Source organism: Gracilinanus agilis, chromosome 3 (assembly GCF_016433145.1).
Source record: "Gracilinanus agilis isolate LMUSP501 chromosome 3, AgileGrace, whole genome shotgun sequence".
Taxonomy (NCBI): domain Eukaryota; kingdom Metazoa; phylum Chordata; class Mammalia; order Didelphimorphia; family Didelphidae; genus Gracilinanus; species Gracilinanus agilis.
The window spans coordinates 196,512,774-196,530,922 of record NC_058132.1 but is presented as its reverse complement, the minus strand read 5'-3'; the positions used below and the strand labels follow the sequence as shown (position 1 = coordinate 196,530,922).

The window sequence follows — 18,149 nt, the reverse complement described above, 5'->3', positions numbered from 1 at the left end:
ATGAGGTGATATGTGAAGAGAGAAGATGACATATAGGAGAGATGTTATGAAAGTAGAAAAACTACAGGACTTGGCAACTGATTGGATAGGATCGGGGAGGGTTGAAAGAGATTAAAAGATGAAGGATGACACCTAGCTTGTGAGCTTGAGTGACAGGGAGGATTGGTGGTAACTTCAACAGCAATAGTTGGGAAATGAAGAAGAAGGCAGAGTTTGGGGTGGGGGGGTGAAGGATGAGTTCAGTTTTGAGTTCACATTGAGTTTAAGAAGTCTCTCCAAGATATATATCTACTAGGCAATTGGAAATGAAAACTGGCATTCAGAAGATAGAAATAGATCTCAGAATCAACTAAATAGACACGATAGTTGAAACCATGGGAGCTTTTGAGATCACCAAGTGAAATAGTATACATGAAGAAGAGCCTTGGATATATCACTCATGTTTAGCGAACATGACCTGGGTGTGAAGGTCCAGCAGACAAGACCGAGATTAATAATTACATATGTGATTTATTTTGATATTATAGAAGCCAACAAAGCAAAAACTCTTCTCTACTTATTGAAAAGACTAGTCAGTAGCAGCTAGAGGGAGTTGTTTCCATGTAGAATTTTTCCTCACTACTTGCAGCCTAGTATGAAAAGGACATTCCAAAGTCAGGACTTTAGTTCTAATCCCACTTGTTATGTTTGCTACCTGAGTGACCCTTAGGCAAGTTATTAATTTTTTTTTTAAACCCTTACCTTCCGTCTTGGAGTCAATATTGTGTATTGGCTCCAAGGCAAAAGAGTGGTAAGGGCTAGGCAATGGGGGTTAAGTGACTTGCCCAGGGGCACACAGCTAGGAAGTGTCTGAGGCCAGATTTGAACCTAGGACCTCCTGTCTCCAGGCCTGGCTCTCAATCCACTGAGCTACCCAGCTGCCCCCAAGTTATTAACTTTCTGTTGGCCTCAATTTCTTCGTCTTAGAACTGCAGGGCTTGGGCTAGATGGCTTCTGAAGTCCCTTCCAACTCTAAATATATGATCTTGTAGATTCTTGAAGTCTTCTTTTACCATGTTTGGGTTTTGTTGGCCATTGTATTAATTTATTTCTGATAGCACTTGTCTCAAATTGAAAGCAATATAAATAACTTCTTGGGTTTTAATTTATTTTAAGTAAGCATAGTAATTACATAATTTATTGCAATATCAATATTTTGACCTGTATAAGCATTGGTTAAAGCAGTGAAACCTTTCAGCATAAAAGCTCTGGTTGAACCCTATATGATGGCTTAATAGTTTCTTGTTTCTCTAAGTGTTGGTCATATTCTTGCTACTTTGCCAGCCCTATTCCAAGCCCTTCCTCTACCATCACTTTTACTTCGTAGTTTTAGTAGCAAATGGAGTATATTCTGAGAAATGACGCTATGTGATTGATACTATTTCTATTTCGTACTTAAGAAAAAAGAAACTATTTTCTCCCTCCTTTTAACAGTTTGCTATGTCCTACAATTAGAATTTCTTGTTTTCCTGATACCTTTTTTTGTTTTCTCATGCTTACTTCGTTTTGGTCTCCCTTAGAAGCAGCAGCATCTGAGCCAGACCAGATGCTGAAAGAGGTGGAAGCCCTGTCTGTAGAACTTAAGCATTATATCCAAGAAGATAACTGGAGATTTGAGCAGGAAGTAGAGGAATGGGAGGAGCAACAGTCCTGCAAAATCCCTCAGATTGAATCCTCTACCACCTCCGAGTCACAGGATTTCTCAGACACTTCACAAGGTGCCTAAAAAAATTGTTCTTGCCAGTCATATTTTAACACTTGACAGTCTAACTGGGCTTCTGACTCCTAATATACAGAGTAGAACTATTTTGCCTTTTGATGCTCATTTCACAATGTGATACTTCTTATAGTTTATAGAGTAAAATGGCTACAGAGAGATGACTTTTCCTTTATTAAACAATAAATCCCTAATACCAGAGTATAGTCTCAGAAAAAGAAATGCTAGAAAGAGGCTAACCTTCAGGTCCTTTATGGTTGTACTTTTCTTTGTATACTCAAACTGTTTGAAAAACTAATTAGATTTATTATGGATTAAGAATGTTATTTTCAAAAGGTGATCTTTGCCAGATGATTGCATATAGGAAGTCTTTATGATGCTCTAAGAAGTATGGATCTAGAGTATGGAGGCTCTTTAAAAAATCTGTCCATGGGGACTAGGAAGTAAATCATTTCCTCATCACTAGTTTCTAGGGGGGACATCTGTTCAGATTTGGAAGGGTTGAGAAGTGGGTTATTAAACTAGATCCTTGTCCTACTTAGTTTTATCAGATGACTTCTTGACTTGATATGGCATCTAGTGCTTATTATGCCTTTTTACAAATTCTTCATCAGAGCCATCCTTGACCCCTTCCCATGGTGTTCGATGTTTGTCATCTGAGCATGCTGTGATTGCAAAGGACCAGACAGCCCAGGCTATTGCCAACACAGCATATGCCTATGAGAAAAGTGGTGTGGAAGCTGCTCTGTCAGAGGTAAGTATGTATCATAAATATGTCCCTGCTGCACTGCTCAGTGTTGTCCAGCACACTCCTGCTTTTTATAAGTTAAGACCTTTGTTTTCTCATCTACCTGTAAATCCATTTCTCTGCCATTCTCAACCACCCTCCATCTGCCCTCCTGTTTTTTTCTCATTCTTTTTCTCCCTTTTCTGCTGCCACAGCTTAAGGAAGCTGAGCCCAAGAAGTCCAACCCCCAGGAAACAAACCCTGCAGATCAGTCAGAGCAGCTCCAAGAGGTTAATGGGACTGAGTCTGCTGTCCAGCCTAATTCTCAGGTCTCTGAAGTCGAGATTCCCAGTGTGGGAAAGATTCTGGTTAGATCTGATGCAGATGGATATGATGAGGAGGTACACCAGATGAGTGCAGGACTTAGCTGTTGTCTCTTTTTAGTCTTACTACATTTCTGTTTTTGTGTGGCTGAGTGTGTGTTTTTTTGTTTTTTTTTTTTTTAAGAATTCTAGAAAAGAGTATAACTCACCTTTCCTCAGAATAGCAAGTATAGTCAGAGGACTAAACTGGTTTTGTCTTTGTAATAATAATAATAATAATCACAAATTATAATGTGCAGTTATAATTAAAATAGCTGAATACGTTCTTCTTTATTCACATGTCTTGTGCATATCAGCCCATGTATGGGGTACATTCAAGTCCCCTGCATAATATCAAAAGCTTATATAGAGAGAATTTGACCACATTGTCTTGGACAGAATGGACAGAAATCCTCTTGAGTGAAGGATCTTTATTCTTGATAGTAGTGTTTAGACCACAGTTTTTCCTCCAGAGACAGAGCTTAGTTCCCCTCCCCTCCCCCACCAGATTCCCAGTATGCAAAACAGAGGGAGATATGTATGTAAACTGTAGGTGTTTTCTGAGGTCAGAGTCTGGTCAGAGTAAGGATATAGAATCCCATGATATTCATCTTTGAGCTCCTTTTCAATCAAAATTGTACTCAGATACACAATTCTAGCCCTCAGATTTCCATTATCTTGTATATTGAGGGTTTTATGTTGGGGTTTTTTTTTTCCCTAATCTTTGCAAGGATTTGGTTTTATTTTGTAGGGATATCTTTTGTGTAATGGGAGGCATTAGTCTCCAGGTTGTTGTAAATGATCTTTTTATCATATTGGACTTTGTAATCTTGGAGTATTCACCATGCATATCCAGACTTACAGAACCAAATTGAATGATTACCTCAGATACTTCCCCTCTGTGAAGCTATAATTTTGTCTGATTTTCTAATAATACTATATTGGGGATATTTTTAGTATTGTACATCTTCATTTGTCCTTCTAAATTTGAGGGAGTATATAGGAGTAGCTGATGTAACTTTGGCAAGGGCTTGGCATTGTATAAAGGGATGGGGGCAGTGCATGACAAGGATGTATATGCATATGGCAATTGTGTGTGAAACTTGTAGTAGATGCCAGTTAAACTTCGATTCAGGTCTCTGTTCAGCTTTCTTTTACAAGCATTCTTTTGAACTTTTCTTCTGCCCTCTTTCTTTCTTTGTTTTGTGCCTTCTTGTGCCAGGTGATGCTGAGCCCCGCCATGCAGGGGGTCATCCTGGCCATAGCTAAAGCCCGTCAGGCCTTTGATCGAGATGGGTCTGAAGCAGGGCTTATTAAGGTATCTCAGCTTTTTAATTCTAACCCTTAACATTCAACTGGTTTGGTGTTAATACAGCAATATAAGGCAGGAGAAGATGTAGTTACAAATATCTTTCTACCTTTTCTGTTCAACTAATGATTAGGCTTATAGATGATAGTAATCTTTCCTTTGTTTGCATTAATGTGGCATCTTTAAAGCTACTGATTAAACAGTGCCACATGTAAGTTAGACCTAACGGAAATTCACTTGTTAGGTTAATAAAATAGACTTTTTTTCTACATGTTAACATTTCTAAATAATTTGAAGGATATAGAGTAAGTGAAAGGATGGGTTGCATAGTGGATAGGATAGGAGTGTTGGACTTGGAGTTAAGAGGATCTAGGTTCAACTGTGACCCTAATACATACTAGTTATGTAACTCTGGGCAAATCACAAATGACTTAACTCTCTATGCCTCAGGCAACCCTCTAAGACAGTAAGTTATAGTTGATTTATGGTATATTCCAACATAAAATAACTCAAGAATCCTCTCACTTTAATAAATATTATAGGTCTTTGCTGTGTTGATGCTTAGTTGGGTAATGGGCACAATTTCTTAAAGGATATGGTTAAAATTGAAGTGTAAATAATAGCATTTTTAAAAATCTAATACCTATATGCTTTCCTCAGAGCATTTTAAACCAAACATTTGCAATTCAGAGGACTTTGTGAAAAAGAAGAGTTCCCTACAATACTTTTTTGATGCTACTTGAGAATGACATTTTTTTATTATGCCCTACCAAAACCAGACAGCTTCACATTCATACTGAACATTGTCATATTATGCTCATTCATGGTTAATCTATTCTTTACTCATAAGAAACCCTGGCCCAATGGATTCACGTTTCTGTGTTCACAGATCTGTGGTGGACTTTCCACTAAGATCCTGTCCTGTTTTGGCAGGCATTCCATGAAGAGTACTCCAGGCTATATCAGCTGGCCAAAGAGACCCCTACTCCTCACAATGACCCTCGGCTCCAACATGTCCTTGTGTACTTTTTCCAAAATGAGGCTCCAAAACGAGTGGTGGAGCGGACTCTCTTGGAACAGTTTGCAGATAAAAACCTCAGCTATGATGAAAGGTGAGAGAATGCACAGGAGAAACGCTGTATGCTCCTTGAGTTGACTTGCAAACTTCTTCTTGGGGTGGCCGGTTAGTTTGCACTTTGTCATTTCTGTGTTCTCTGTCAAAACAGATCAATTAGCATCATGAAAGTGGCTCAAGCTAAACTCAAGGAGATTGGCCCAGATGACATGAATATGGAAGAATACAAGGTGAAATCTTCTTACTAGGGTTTTTATAAACCAGAACATTAAGTGCTCTTTTTTTTTTTTTTTTTTAACCCTTAACTACTGTGTATTGGCTCCTACGTGGAAGAGTGGTAAGGGTGGGCAATGGGGGTCAAGTGACTTGCCCAGGGTCACACAGCTGGAAAGTGTCTGAGGCCGGATTTGAACCTAGGACCTCCCGTCTCTAGGCCTGACTCTCAATCCACTGAGCTACCCAGCTGCCCCCATTAAATGCTCTTAATGGTAACTGAGGCAGACTGGATCTGAACCCTCAAACTGATCTGTTTTTTCTCCATGTGATTTTCCCAGATGAAATATCAAGTTTTCACTGAAGGATAGGAAATATCAGCTTTGGTCTCTATCACTGCTATGGGCCTTTGTACAAGGTCATTTTTAACTCTCTGAGATTTAGTTCCCTCATTCATAAAGTTAGTTGATTAGATTTCTAAGGTTATAAAATATGATGATTTTTCTTAACAGAATAGCACATCTATTAACCTATACCTTCTGTGAACCTGAACTCAGTGTTGGCCTAGATTTCTGGCAAGGGCCTTCTGATGAGCTGCAAACTTTTAAGCATTAATAAAAAGAATTATGATTTAAAATAAATTTTTGGTAATGTGCTTATTATTGGTTCATTTGTTTTTTAAATCATGACTCACAGAGAAATCTTATTTTCTCTTAGCTCTCAATTCTGTACTCTGGACATAATTCCATCCAACAATAAGAACAAATTTAGCAATTTAGCCTGACATTTAATTGTTTTGGACACTGCATTGAAGTATCCAGTCACACGTTAATTTCTTCCTTTAATTAGCTAAAGCTATATGGGTTTTTTTCTGGAAGCATAGGAATTTTCACACCCCTACCATCTTCCTTACAGCTGGATGGGTGTATGTCAAAATTTAAAAACTTGTACCTCAATTCAAGACTGCATGTCCTTATTCCAGTTATTGGAAGTTAAGCAAAGAAAATCTGAAGCTCTGTTGAAAACTAGCTATATGTCACTTAATCTTATGAGGTCTCATTTTCTTCATTTGTCAAATTGAGTTGTAGGAACTAGACTAGATGATCTCTTAAGGCCATTTTGATTGCTAAAATTCATTTTGCTAAGGTGAATTGGACTACCTTTTCAAGGTGTCAGGAAGCTGTATACTACCTAATGTTCATACTAGCCCAGTGATGGGCAAACTATGGCCCAAGGGCCAGATGTGGCCCCCTGAAATGCTCTGTCTGACTGTGTGACATTATTCCTAATAAGACAAATACAATTAGTAGGATTCAATACAACGAAACTTCGAAAGAGTTGCCTTAGAAACAGACTGACAGATGAGCATTTCCTTTCCTTTGGCCCCCTCTTTAAAAAGTTTGCCCATAACTGGTCTAGCCTACTTATGGTCAGTGGCAGGAACAGGAAATTAAAAAAAAAACTAATGCTTAAACAAAACTTTCTTCTGAATTTGATATCTTTGGTTTATGTTTTGTTTTTTGCTCTTACCACACTGGAAATTATAGAAATAGTCTCCTGGTGATTTAAAATGTCACCAATTTTTATTTCCTTTACAGAAATGGCATGAAGATTACAGTTTGTTTCGAAAAGTGTCTGTGTATCTTCTGACAGGCCTGGAGCTCTACCAGAATGGAAAGTATGTTTGCATTTTGTTTAGCATTCTTTGTACTTATACTTTGTAGCACCTAGCACAATGCCTGGCAGGAAGAAGGCACTTAATAAATACTCCTTAATTGATTGATGATAGTGATACTTTGACTCCTCACCCATGAAGACCATATATATTAAGTCTGCATCTCTTCTCCACAACAGAGCATTTTTGGTCTCTTAATTCTGAACTTCAGAAGTATCTCAACATGTTTCAAATGCCTCCTCTTCTCATTCCTCACCTAATCATAGATAAGGCTAGGGGCACTTTGCCTTCACTAACTTATCAATCTGTTTGTGATATCACCCAGGCTTTCTTTATAACAACTGAGAGTAAACTTAGAAAGTGAATCATAAAACCACTTAGAAATCGCTAAGTCCTTAAAGTCCTTTATTTTACAGATGAGGAAACTAAAGTGCAGTAATTTCTTTAGGGTTACTTAGTGACAGAGCCAGGACTAGGACTCAAGTTTCCTGACTCCTAGCCCAATGTTATTTCCTCTTTACTCCATGTTGCTTCCCTCCCCCTCCTCCATTGGTCATTTATCTGAGTTTTTGTAAAGTTTAAATTTTAGATATGGGGACAATGAGCGTTTCAATCATTAGTTCTCCATCATCTTCCAGGTGTCATGAAGCACTTTCCTACCTGGTGTATGCATATCAGAGTAATGCAGCCTTGCTAATGAAGGGGCCTAGCAGAGGAGTGGAAGAATCAGTGATTGCTTTATATCGAAGAAAATGCCTTCTGGTTTGTATTATTGTTGGTTGTGAGGCTTTGAGATTAATTTTTAAACTTTACACATTTTTGTTCCCTGCAGCAAAAAAAAATTATGAAATAACTACTGTTAATAACTTCCTAATAGATTTTAGACCTTCTCAGAAGATACCACAGGAGAAGCAATTTATTTTTATGGGTTCAGACTTGCTTTTCCTTTTACCTAAGACAAGACAAAAGCACCTTCAGACCTATTAATTTAATGGCCTTTTCTCAAGCTTCACCTTTCTTGACCTCTGTGCAGCCTCTGACACTATTTAGTCTTCATCATCTTCTCCTTGATATTCTCTTCTCTGTAGATTCTCATGACACTACTTTCTCTTGTCCTACTTATCTGACTACTTCTTTTCTAATCTTCTTTGCAGTATCTTTAACCATGGATGGTTTCTCAAGGTGCCTTTCTGGGGTCTCTTCTCCCTTTGTTTCCTGTTGATCTCATCAGCTTCCATGTGTTTCAGTTATCATCTTCATGTAGATGACTCACAGATCTACCGATCTGGCCCTAATTTCATTCCCAACCTCCAGCCTCACTTCTCATGGATATATCCACCTGGATATCTTTTAGACAACTTAAATTCAACATGTCTAAAACTAAACTCATTATCTCTCCCCACCCCAACCCTCATTCTTCCCCTCCTTCAGTTCTTCCTATTGCTGTCCAAAGGTGGTGCCATCCTTTCAGTCACATAGGCTTACAACCTAGGTGACATCCTCAATTCCTCATTCCTACCTCCCTATATCCAATCATTTGTCAAGTCCATTAGTTTCTTCTTAACACTCCTAGAATGAGCCCCCTTTTGTCCTCTTACACAACTGTCACCCTGGTGCAGATTCTCAGTACCTCATACCTGGATTATTGTAGTACTGGTAGATCTGACTCTTCCCCACTCTAACCCATCTTCCAATTCAGGTCTCTTAAAGTGCAAGCTTAACCATTTTGTCCTTCCTATTCAATTAACTCCAGTGATTCCCTTTTATCTCCAAGGACGAATATTAATTCTTTATTTGACTTTTAAATCCCTTCATAGTGTGACTTCTTCTATCTTTCCAGTCTTATACCTTTCTTTCTTCTTTATACTCCATGATCCAATGACGCTGGAACTCTTACTGTTCCTCCTCAAAAGATACTCCTCTGGACACCAAGAGATTTTACTTGCTTTTCCTATACCTGTAACTGTCTCCTTTCTCATCTCTACCTCTAGATTTTCCTGATTTCTTTCAAGTCTCAACTAAAATCCCACCTTGTATACCTTTCCTGACCCATTTTTTTTAACCCTTACCTTTCATCTTAGAATCAATGCTACGTATAATACTAATAGATTGTGAGCTCCTTGTGAGCAGGGACTATTTTTTGTCTTCATTTATATCCCCAATGTGTCTCATGATGCTTGGCACATAGATACTTAATAAATGCTTGTTGACATTTTGACAATTTATTGAAATGACTGAAATGATTGCTCCTGGGCTACTTCCTATTTTAAATGTCTGCCTTTACAGCCCAGTCAAGATAGTAGACATTGGACCAGAGCAAGAACTCTCAAAGTGTTGTCCTGAGAGCCCTAGGGGTTCTCAAGACTTGCTCTCCTCAAAATTAAAACTACTTTCACAATAATAATAATAATAATTCATTTCTAATATGGCAAATAATGATACATATAATCTATATAAGCAAAAGCTCTTTGAGATGTTCTTTGTAATTTTTAAGATTCTAATGAGTCCTTTACATGGGTAAGAGACCCATAAGTATTGCATATTGTACATGGTTTCAGACTTTTTTGCTAAATGGATCAGTTACAGTGACTTTTTAAAAATCTTTTTATGGTTTAAAAATACTATTATATGGAATGGCTTTCTGTGCAGAAGGCTATTGGAGCAATCTATGTAAAATCAGTAAAACTTAAAAAAAGAAAAGGAAAAGAGTGTAAAGGGGTCCTGAGACCAAAAGACTTGAGAATCATTGTACATGGTTAACTGACTGGTTAGAAGCATTAAATTCTTAGTCTTCCTGCTCTCTCCAATCCAAGCTTCTTTTGAGTTTTGGCCGCTATATTGGAGACATTTCTCCTTTACCCTGCAGGTGTTTCAGTTTGCCATTAAGAGAAATCTGAAAATGGTTGCTAATGACTTGTTCTCAACTCAGTTGCATTTTCTAGTATCTTGATAGATTTTTCCTTAACATGAAGTTAGCCTTTCTTCTGCCATTACCAAGTTAATAAATTAAGAGTATCAAATGGTGAGATTTATCCATCCATTAAGCTGCATTTTATGTTTTTCACTTGAGTCTTTGAATTCAGCATATCTATTACTTGAACACTACAGTTGAATTTATAGGTCTTTATAGAATTGGTAGATGTTAATTTTAACAAGGCAACAGTCACTTTTCTTAAACATTAGGATGTAAATGTTTGTCTGAGCCTTATACTAAAAAGGATAGTTTCTCTATATGCAGTATATTTGATGATCTAAGGCTTTGAAGAGGCAGTTTAGACTTTTTTTTATTGATGTTTAACTTCTTCCCACCTTCTCTTTTAACTGTAGAAACTGAACAGTATGGCAGCTTCTCTGTTTGAAACCAATGAGGAACTCAATGTGACTGAGGGCATCAATGTCATGAATGAGTTGATCATTCCCTGCATTCATCTCATCATAAATAATGACATCTCAAAGGATGACCTGGCTGCTATTGAGATTATGAGGAACCACTGGTGCTCTTACCTTGGGCAGGATATTGCTGGTAGGTTGTTTTTTAGTTTTCATCTGTTTTCTGTAAGTAATTGAGACTTCTAAAGGTCAGTGAGATGACCTTTGTTCACCCTTGGCAAGAACACAGGTTTGTTTTCAAGTATCTAACTGCTAGTGTCTAAGCTCACCTGAAATTTAACAATTCTGTGAAATAAAAAAAACCATGCATAAATAATAGAGTATACTAAAGTATAATACATACGTTTGACCCCCTGAGCTTACAAGTGCCTGTGTCTGAATGTATTTCCTTGAAATTAAGAACCTAAATCCGTTCCTACTATGATAAGTTCAAGAAAAACAAATTAATAAAGAAACCCTCCATCTCTACCCTCTGTCTTGAACTTTTAGAGAGGCCAGCAATCTCACCATCTTTAGTAGAGCTAGGGGAAGACTGGTTGGTATATGGGAGAAAGGTTTACCTAGTTTCATGCTACTTTAATAATTGTAAAAAGCATTGAATTGACCTCATCAATTAAATAGAAGTTTCTTCTTATGAATTATAATATTTAGAAACTATTTCCCATATCTTAAGATTGTGTTTAAATTATATGTGGCATAGTTTTACTTTGGGCCCTCTGAATGGATATATAGTGGTACATTTTAATCGTCGAAAGAAGACAGGAGGGGGCAGCTGAGTAGCTCAGTGGATTTAGTGAGGCCTGGAGATGGGAGGTCCTGGGTTCAAATTTGGTCTCAGACACTTCCTAGCTGTGTGACCCTGGGCAAATTACTTAACCCCCATGGCCCAGCCCTTACTGCTCTTCTGCCTTGGAACCAAAACAGAATATTGATTCTAAGACAGAAGGTAAGGGTTTTAAAAAAGAAAGAAAGAAAGAAAGAAAGAAAGAAAGAAAGGAAGGAAGGAAGGAAGGAAGGAAGGAAGGAAGGAAGGAAGGAAGGAAGGAAGGAAGAAAGGAAGAAAGGAAGAAAGAAAATAGGACTTAAAAAAAGAGGACTCTGGCAGTTCATCATGGTGCAGAGTACAGAATCCATTTCATTAAACTGTAAAATGAATAATAATGAGGGATTTGGTCTATAAGATTAGTTTTAAAATAGAAGTATTTTTCTGTTGGGGCAGATGAGAGGGGAGGGAAGCAATGAATTGTGGTTGGAAAACAAGTTTTTGCTCTGATGAGGTTGGCCCAACATAAGTGTTATTTAATTTCAGAGAGCCAGCCACTTACTTCTAAAAACTAAAAAGCAGTTAGAACTCTGACTCCATGCCTGTCTTGTTAAGTAACTCACTGGTTCTTTGGAGATCTCATAGTAGTCACTAGTTTGTTATTTTTCTCAGAGATACTCTTTTTCAGTTGTTGATTTAACCTCAAACTCTTCCCCTACAGAAAACCTCCAGCTGAGACTCGGGGAGTTTCTCCCCAGGCTTTTAGACCCCTCTGCGGAAATCATAGTCTTGAAAGAGCCTCCAACTATCCGCCCCAACTCCCCCTATGATCTTTGTAGCAGATTTGCTGCAGTCATGGAATCGATCCAGGGGGCTTCAGCTGTGACAGTGAAGTAAGCCTCCCACTGCTCACGGCCCAACATGGTCTCTGGTCACCCAGCTGCTGCACAGAATCGTGTTGTCACAGTTTTCACCTCAGGGAGGGAAATAGTTGGACAAGTGAGATTTGGATCCAAACCCAACTGTACTGTGTGTGTAGAGGATTAAAAGCAATATTGCACTTTTTAGGTACAAAGTTATAAAGAGCTATTCTACAGCAAGGGGCAGGAACCACTACTGAGGTCACAGCTTCTTACAAGGGACTTTACATGCCTCTTGTACCTACAAAAATGCTTGGGCTTGTCTAAGCCACTTGCCACTTTTTTTCTAATGTCCTCCAGGCATAAATATTTTTGACAGCAGAGTAAAAGAGTGATTCAGAGCCTAATCCAGATGAGCAGCTACCAGTTATTTTATCAAATACGCACAGTAAATACCTTTAAAATTCTTAATTGCAAGATATACAAATAAACACATGCCAGTGTTCTGACAGGAGATGTCAGAATTGGGTTGCTGAAGAGCTGACGGCCTCTAAATGTATGGGATAGCACATGGGGCTACTGTGCGTGTCACTGACATTACCAGAAAGTCATAAAGGGAAGATGCCTCCTCATTTTTTTCCCTTTTTAAATATTTTCTGAAACAAGTCAGAAAACCTCACACTTGGCTCTGATTGAGTAAAAGAGACAAAAGCATTGATGACTGTATGTGGAACAGCATTTAAAGCTTGACTATCCACAGTAGAATTTTGATGATAGTTTCCCATTTAGAGAGACATTTTCTAGCATCTGGAAAAAATTTATTGATATCAATAGTAGGTGTCCAGGGTGGATGCAAGCACAAATGAACATTTTTATCTTCTTCTTCTTTTTTTTTTTTTTTTTTAAGGATGGGGATTGTGGAAGAAAAATTCCAAGTTGACCATTTTTTAAAGTCCCCTGTTTGGGTATTGTGTTTTAACCAAATTGTAAGGATAAATGGCTAAGAGATGGGAGGGAAGAACACTTGATACAACTATGCAGGTTTTATAAATGTGCAATAAAAGCATTTGTTTTACTTGTAGTGTGTAATGTTTCCTTTGCTTTTTGAATCTAGATTTCAATAGTTCTCAAGCTTTGGGACTCACAAGTTCTTTTACACTCTTAAAAATTATTGAGGGTTCCCCCCCTAAAAAGAGTTTTTGTTTTATGTGGGTTACATCTAACAAAATTTACTATATTAGACATTAAAGCACCTTAGTAACATGTAATTAATTTTTATCTTGAGGGGATCCCCCAAAAGGGTTTCAAGGACCCCAGAGTCCCTACCATACTTTGAGAACTTCTTCCATAGATAGGATCTGAGTTGCCATGTTCTAAGGACTCCATAAACATTTATGATAATATTTATACTTACCATATTTCAATTTGCTTTTTCCTCTTTTAAAACATCAGGCAAATTTAAACCATATAGAGGTGAATGTGATAGGAATTCCTGGTCTATTGGAGAAGTGAGAGAAAATCTGTTCCTCTCAATTAAAAATTGCACCTAGCATCCTGAATCTCCTCAGTCTCTTCTTCCCTAATGTGTCAGTTTATGATGGTTACTTAAGCTGAGTTTTCTAGCAGTGCTTTCTAGCTGGTCACCAAAGCAATTGTAGGCCATTCCTATAATAGATAGGACATGATCTTGTTTTAAAGCTCATTATCAAGCAGATTTTTCTTAGTAATTGATCAATGATTCACTTATCTCCCTCTGCCTTTCTTTTTGTACCCTTTATTATGTTGAACCCAGTATGCTATCATTTGTTTTCAACTTAGAAAAGAAGGGAGACTTCTATAGTGGATCTTTTCTTTTTCTTTTTCTTTTTCTTTTCCTTTTCTTTCTTTCTTTTTTTTAATAGTGGATCCTTTTTCATAAAAGTTATTTCTTGGCTCTACAGTTGTAAGAAGTTGGAGATGGTCACCTGTTTCAGCATTCAGCTGCAGTGAACATGGAATTTAAGTCTTCTCTTTGTGTTCCATCTATATACACATACTACCACCAGGGGGCATTCAGAATACAGTACTGATTTGCTAGTCTCTTTTTCTTAGGTTTTCTGGTGGTGCTGAAACTAGAATTATTTTTAACTCCATTCTCATGCTTCTCTGTGTTATGACATAATTCCCTACTTGAGATAGATTCCTCAAGCCATTTCTCTGCTTAATGAACATTAGATGTTTCTTTACTCAGAGGTTCTTTCTGTCTGTAAGACAGAACTGAAATTTGTCTTCATTTTCTTCAACTCCTTCCTTCTCTAAAGGGATAGGGAATATGGGTTTATAGACCCCCCCCAACCCCCACTTTGTGTCATAAATGTCATGAACTGTACAGTTACATTTTTTACCATCCATTTCCTTAAAAAGACGTTGTAGATTTTTTTTTAAAAGGGAATACAAAACAGCATCTCCATATCCCAAATAAGATTCATGGGTGGTTGTTTTTAATTCTCTTGATTCTACATAGTTCTTAATTTCCTCTTTTGCCCCTTCTCACCCTCCTGACTTCAAAAACATGCACTCAGACCACACTTAGGAAGTTAGCCAGAGATACCTTGGTTACCATTCCTGGTTACCAAACTTTCCAACTGTAGGTGGCAGAATAATCCCTGAAAGGAAATTCATTTGAGAGCTCAAATCTCTTCTTATACTTTGATAGGTAATCTTGTTTATATTCTGTTCATACAAGGACCCTGCTGTTGTAGAATCCTTGTATAAATCCAACAAGTCTGTTCTTGTGTGTCCTTGTATAAACCTGAATAAGTCATGGTAAAGCATGCTTAAGCTCTCCATTTCCTTTTCTGGTAAGACTGACTCTTGAGATGTATTAAATAAAGGTGATATATTCTCATGTTTTGGGAAGTACAGAGGAAGATGATATAATATTCACATGAAAGTTTTGCAATAGTTTCTTGTCATGTGTGCCCCAAGTTACCTAAAATCTCTGAGCCCAACTGCTACATAGGGTTCTGGTATGGTTAGCAATTTGTAAAACCTTAAATCTGCTATATGTTTGGTTTAAGTATGTCCTGCTGAGACCTGGATTAAATGCTTTTGGATATTCTTGCCAATTTTGAACCTTTTGGTTCTCAGTGTGGCACAGTAAAAAGAGCATTGGATTGGAGTCAGAGGGCCTGGGTTCATACCCTAATTGTGCTATTTAATATCTTTATAACTTTGTACCAGTCCTTTTATGTCTCTGGACCTCATTTCCCTCATCTCCAAATGGAGGTAATTGGATGAGTTTTCTAATAATGCTAAATTCTTTAGTCTTCTAATTCATGTACATTAAACAATGTGTATCTGGATGAGAATGGAGAGGTCATTAGCACAACAGGTGAGTTTTTTGTTTATGGATTTAGTGAATGATTCTGAAATCTTCAAAAACTCAGTGAGATTTAATGGGTAGCAGAAAGGAGAATCAGTAACTCAGTGAGTATTAAGCTCCTACCATGTCAGGCACTGGGGATATAAGTAAAGATAAGCTTCTTAGTTGCAAGAGGCTTACATTCTAATGGTGTAATCAAGTACATATAAAAATGTATAAAATCAAGTATATACAAAGTAGTTAAATGTAAGGTAGTTTGTGAAGAAGGGCAATATGGAAAAGCTTCATGCAGAAGATGGTGTTTGAACTGCATTTTAAAGAATGAAGATGAGAACAATTTGTTCTGGTGGCCCACGCAGGTACTGTAGAGCACTTAGAACTTGGTCAGATATTGAAGGAACCAAGGTCATCCACCGCATTCTGGGCCATCACTAGTCATCTTGACTTATGTCCTGCCTCTGGACTTTGATAATTGGAAGAGTGAGGCTGATAAGGCTTGGTGCAACTCTTCCTCACCTAAATCCGATTTATGGTCAAATTAAAAGATATCACTGTGTTGTCATTTTGGTCCTCTTCCTGAATTAAGGTCAACCACTACAAAAGAAGAGAGAGACTTTGATGAGGTAGAGATAATGAGGAAGTTCATCATAGGCATATGGGCCAGTCGGTACAAAAGTGCAGAGATTGGAGATGCAATACTATATATAAGGAACAGGAAGCAAATTTAGCTGGATTGCAGCATGCTGAAAGAAGAACCAGTAAAACTTGGAAAAATAATTTGGGTCTGTATTGTGTAGAGCTTTAAAAGCCTAAACAAAGGAGGCAGCTAGTAGGCTCAGTTAATTGAGAGCCAGGCCTTAGAGACAGGAGGTCCTGGATCCAAATTTGGCCTTAGACACTTCCTAGCTGTGTGGTCAGGTTTGTGTTTAAAGAGAATTATTTGTCAGCAGTGTATAGGGATGAGTGAGGAGAAGGAAACTTAAATCAGGGACACAATTTAAAAGGCAAGATGTGATGAGGGCCTTAACTTAAACCCAGAAAGCTGTGTGCCTGGAAAGAAGGGATCAGCTGCAAGAGAGATTATAAAGCTAGAAATGGCAAGATTTGTCAATTAGATATGTGGGATAAAAGGAGAACGAGAAACATAAATAAAATTACATTCCTTCTTCCCAGGCACCATCTTTTGGGTCTGTTGATGTGTCAGCTCCTTCTAGAGACAAAGGAAATCAAGAGAAAGATTGCCCAAGCCTTGATAAGAAATCAGGAACTGAATTGTTTGGAGACCCTCAGTTTCCTAGAAGCCACCATTAACACCCCTAAGACCATCCCAAGAGAGTTTACCCATCAAAGAACAGCTGGTTTCTTCCTAATGCTCCCTAAAACCTAGTCTTTATCCAAGGTGTATTTCTCCCATCTCCTGTGATTCTCTTGAATCTACTACTATTCCATGGTGTATGAGGTATCTGCTAGGTTGTTAAACATGCAGTTACGGGTGTCTTAGAGCCCCTGACTCAAGTTTCCCACAGCAGAAATGAGACTTGAACACAATGTGTACTCTTGCTTTTAAACCCTAGTATATTATACTACACTAAAAGATGGAATAAAATAATTTAGCAATGACACTCATGTACCAAATAGCCTACTATTTTATATGCAGAACTTTCTCTCTAAACACATTTATTCACTCAGACATCCAGGCATCCTTACTTCACAACAAAACTATGTTGTTGCTTTTTTCTAGGCATTATTTTGCCTGGTAGTATAGGTATACTTTTATGTATATTCTTACATGGAATTATCTTTGGTACTTTTTCATCTCATGCATATTACTAAAAGCTAATGGCATCATCTTTCACAGGCAAAACCCTAATTAAGCACCCTTCTCTTGTCCTAGGCCTGATCCCAATCATATATTCAACAGTAGTACAATGCAGAATGGAGACTCAATCCCCAAACACTTCAGAGTGTTCCGTTTCTCTTTGATAGCATGAGTTCCTTCTTTAGTTTTGCTAAAAACAAGTACAGGGGGATACTATCAGATTGCCTTTGGGACAGAGCTGGTTTCCTTTTTAATCTTGCTACGGAAGCAAAAACCAGAAGATCATTATGTTAACGCTTCCCTAAGAACATCTTACAACTGACCAAGTTAATCTGTGCCTTGTGTAGCATTCTAATTAAACACCCAGACTGCAATCTCTAGTCAAGTGATTGACCCAGTGAGTGACAAATACAATTTCCAAATTGTCTTCTTATTCCCTTGCTTCATCATTCTTGATTAATATAGGACACTGATTCTTGTTTAGTTTGTTAATTCTTTGGAGGTTCATGTCGATAATCCAAAGAGTTCACATTAAGAATTCTTTAATAACTTCATAAGTAGTAAATAATTATCCATTTATGTCTGTGACAAGCATGAGCATATTCGAATCATTACAGGTTTGTTTCTGCAGCTATCTGAAATTGTCATGATCAGGTACCCTATGATTTTGGTGTTCATGGTTACATTACTCTAACCACTTTTTAAGTGCAGCATTTCCAAACCAACACAACAGTTCATTATTCTCGGCAAATTGATTCCCAGCTCATGGTCAGACATGTGCATACCCTTCCTTTGCATGTTGTGTACTATACCAGGGTAACTCATTCCTGTATAAT

At 37.7% G+C, this 18,149-nt stretch overlaps 1 protein-coding gene across 1 annotated transcript in view; it reads left to right on the top strand.

The window, feature by feature from the left end:
• Window positions 1-13,191, top strand: part of USP28 (ubiquitin specific peptidase 28) — a 71,524-nt gene extending 58,333 nt beyond the window's left edge. The window contains exons 17-26 of the mRNA XM_044669571.1: window positions 1,560-1,757; window positions 2,371-2,510; window positions 2,699-2,884; window positions 4,068-4,163; window positions 5,088-5,266; window positions 5,381-5,459; window positions 7,041-7,120; window positions 7,756-7,879; window positions 10,445-10,640; window positions 11,992-13,191. Coding sequence (XP_044525506.1) covers window positions 1,560-1,757; window positions 2,371-2,510; window positions 2,699-2,884; window positions 4,068-4,163; window positions 5,088-5,266; window positions 5,381-5,459; window positions 7,041-7,120; window positions 7,756-7,879; window positions 10,445-10,640; window positions 11,992-12,167 — 1,454 coding nt within the window. The 3' untranslated portion in view covers window positions 12,168-13,191. The remainder of the gene's footprint in view (window positions 1-1,559; window positions 1,758-2,370; window positions 2,511-2,698; window positions 2,885-4,067; window positions 4,164-5,087; window positions 5,267-5,380; window positions 5,460-7,040; window positions 7,121-7,755; window positions 7,880-10,444; window positions 10,641-11,991) is intronic.
• The last annotated feature ends 4,958 nt before the right edge of the window (window positions 13,192-18,149 follow it).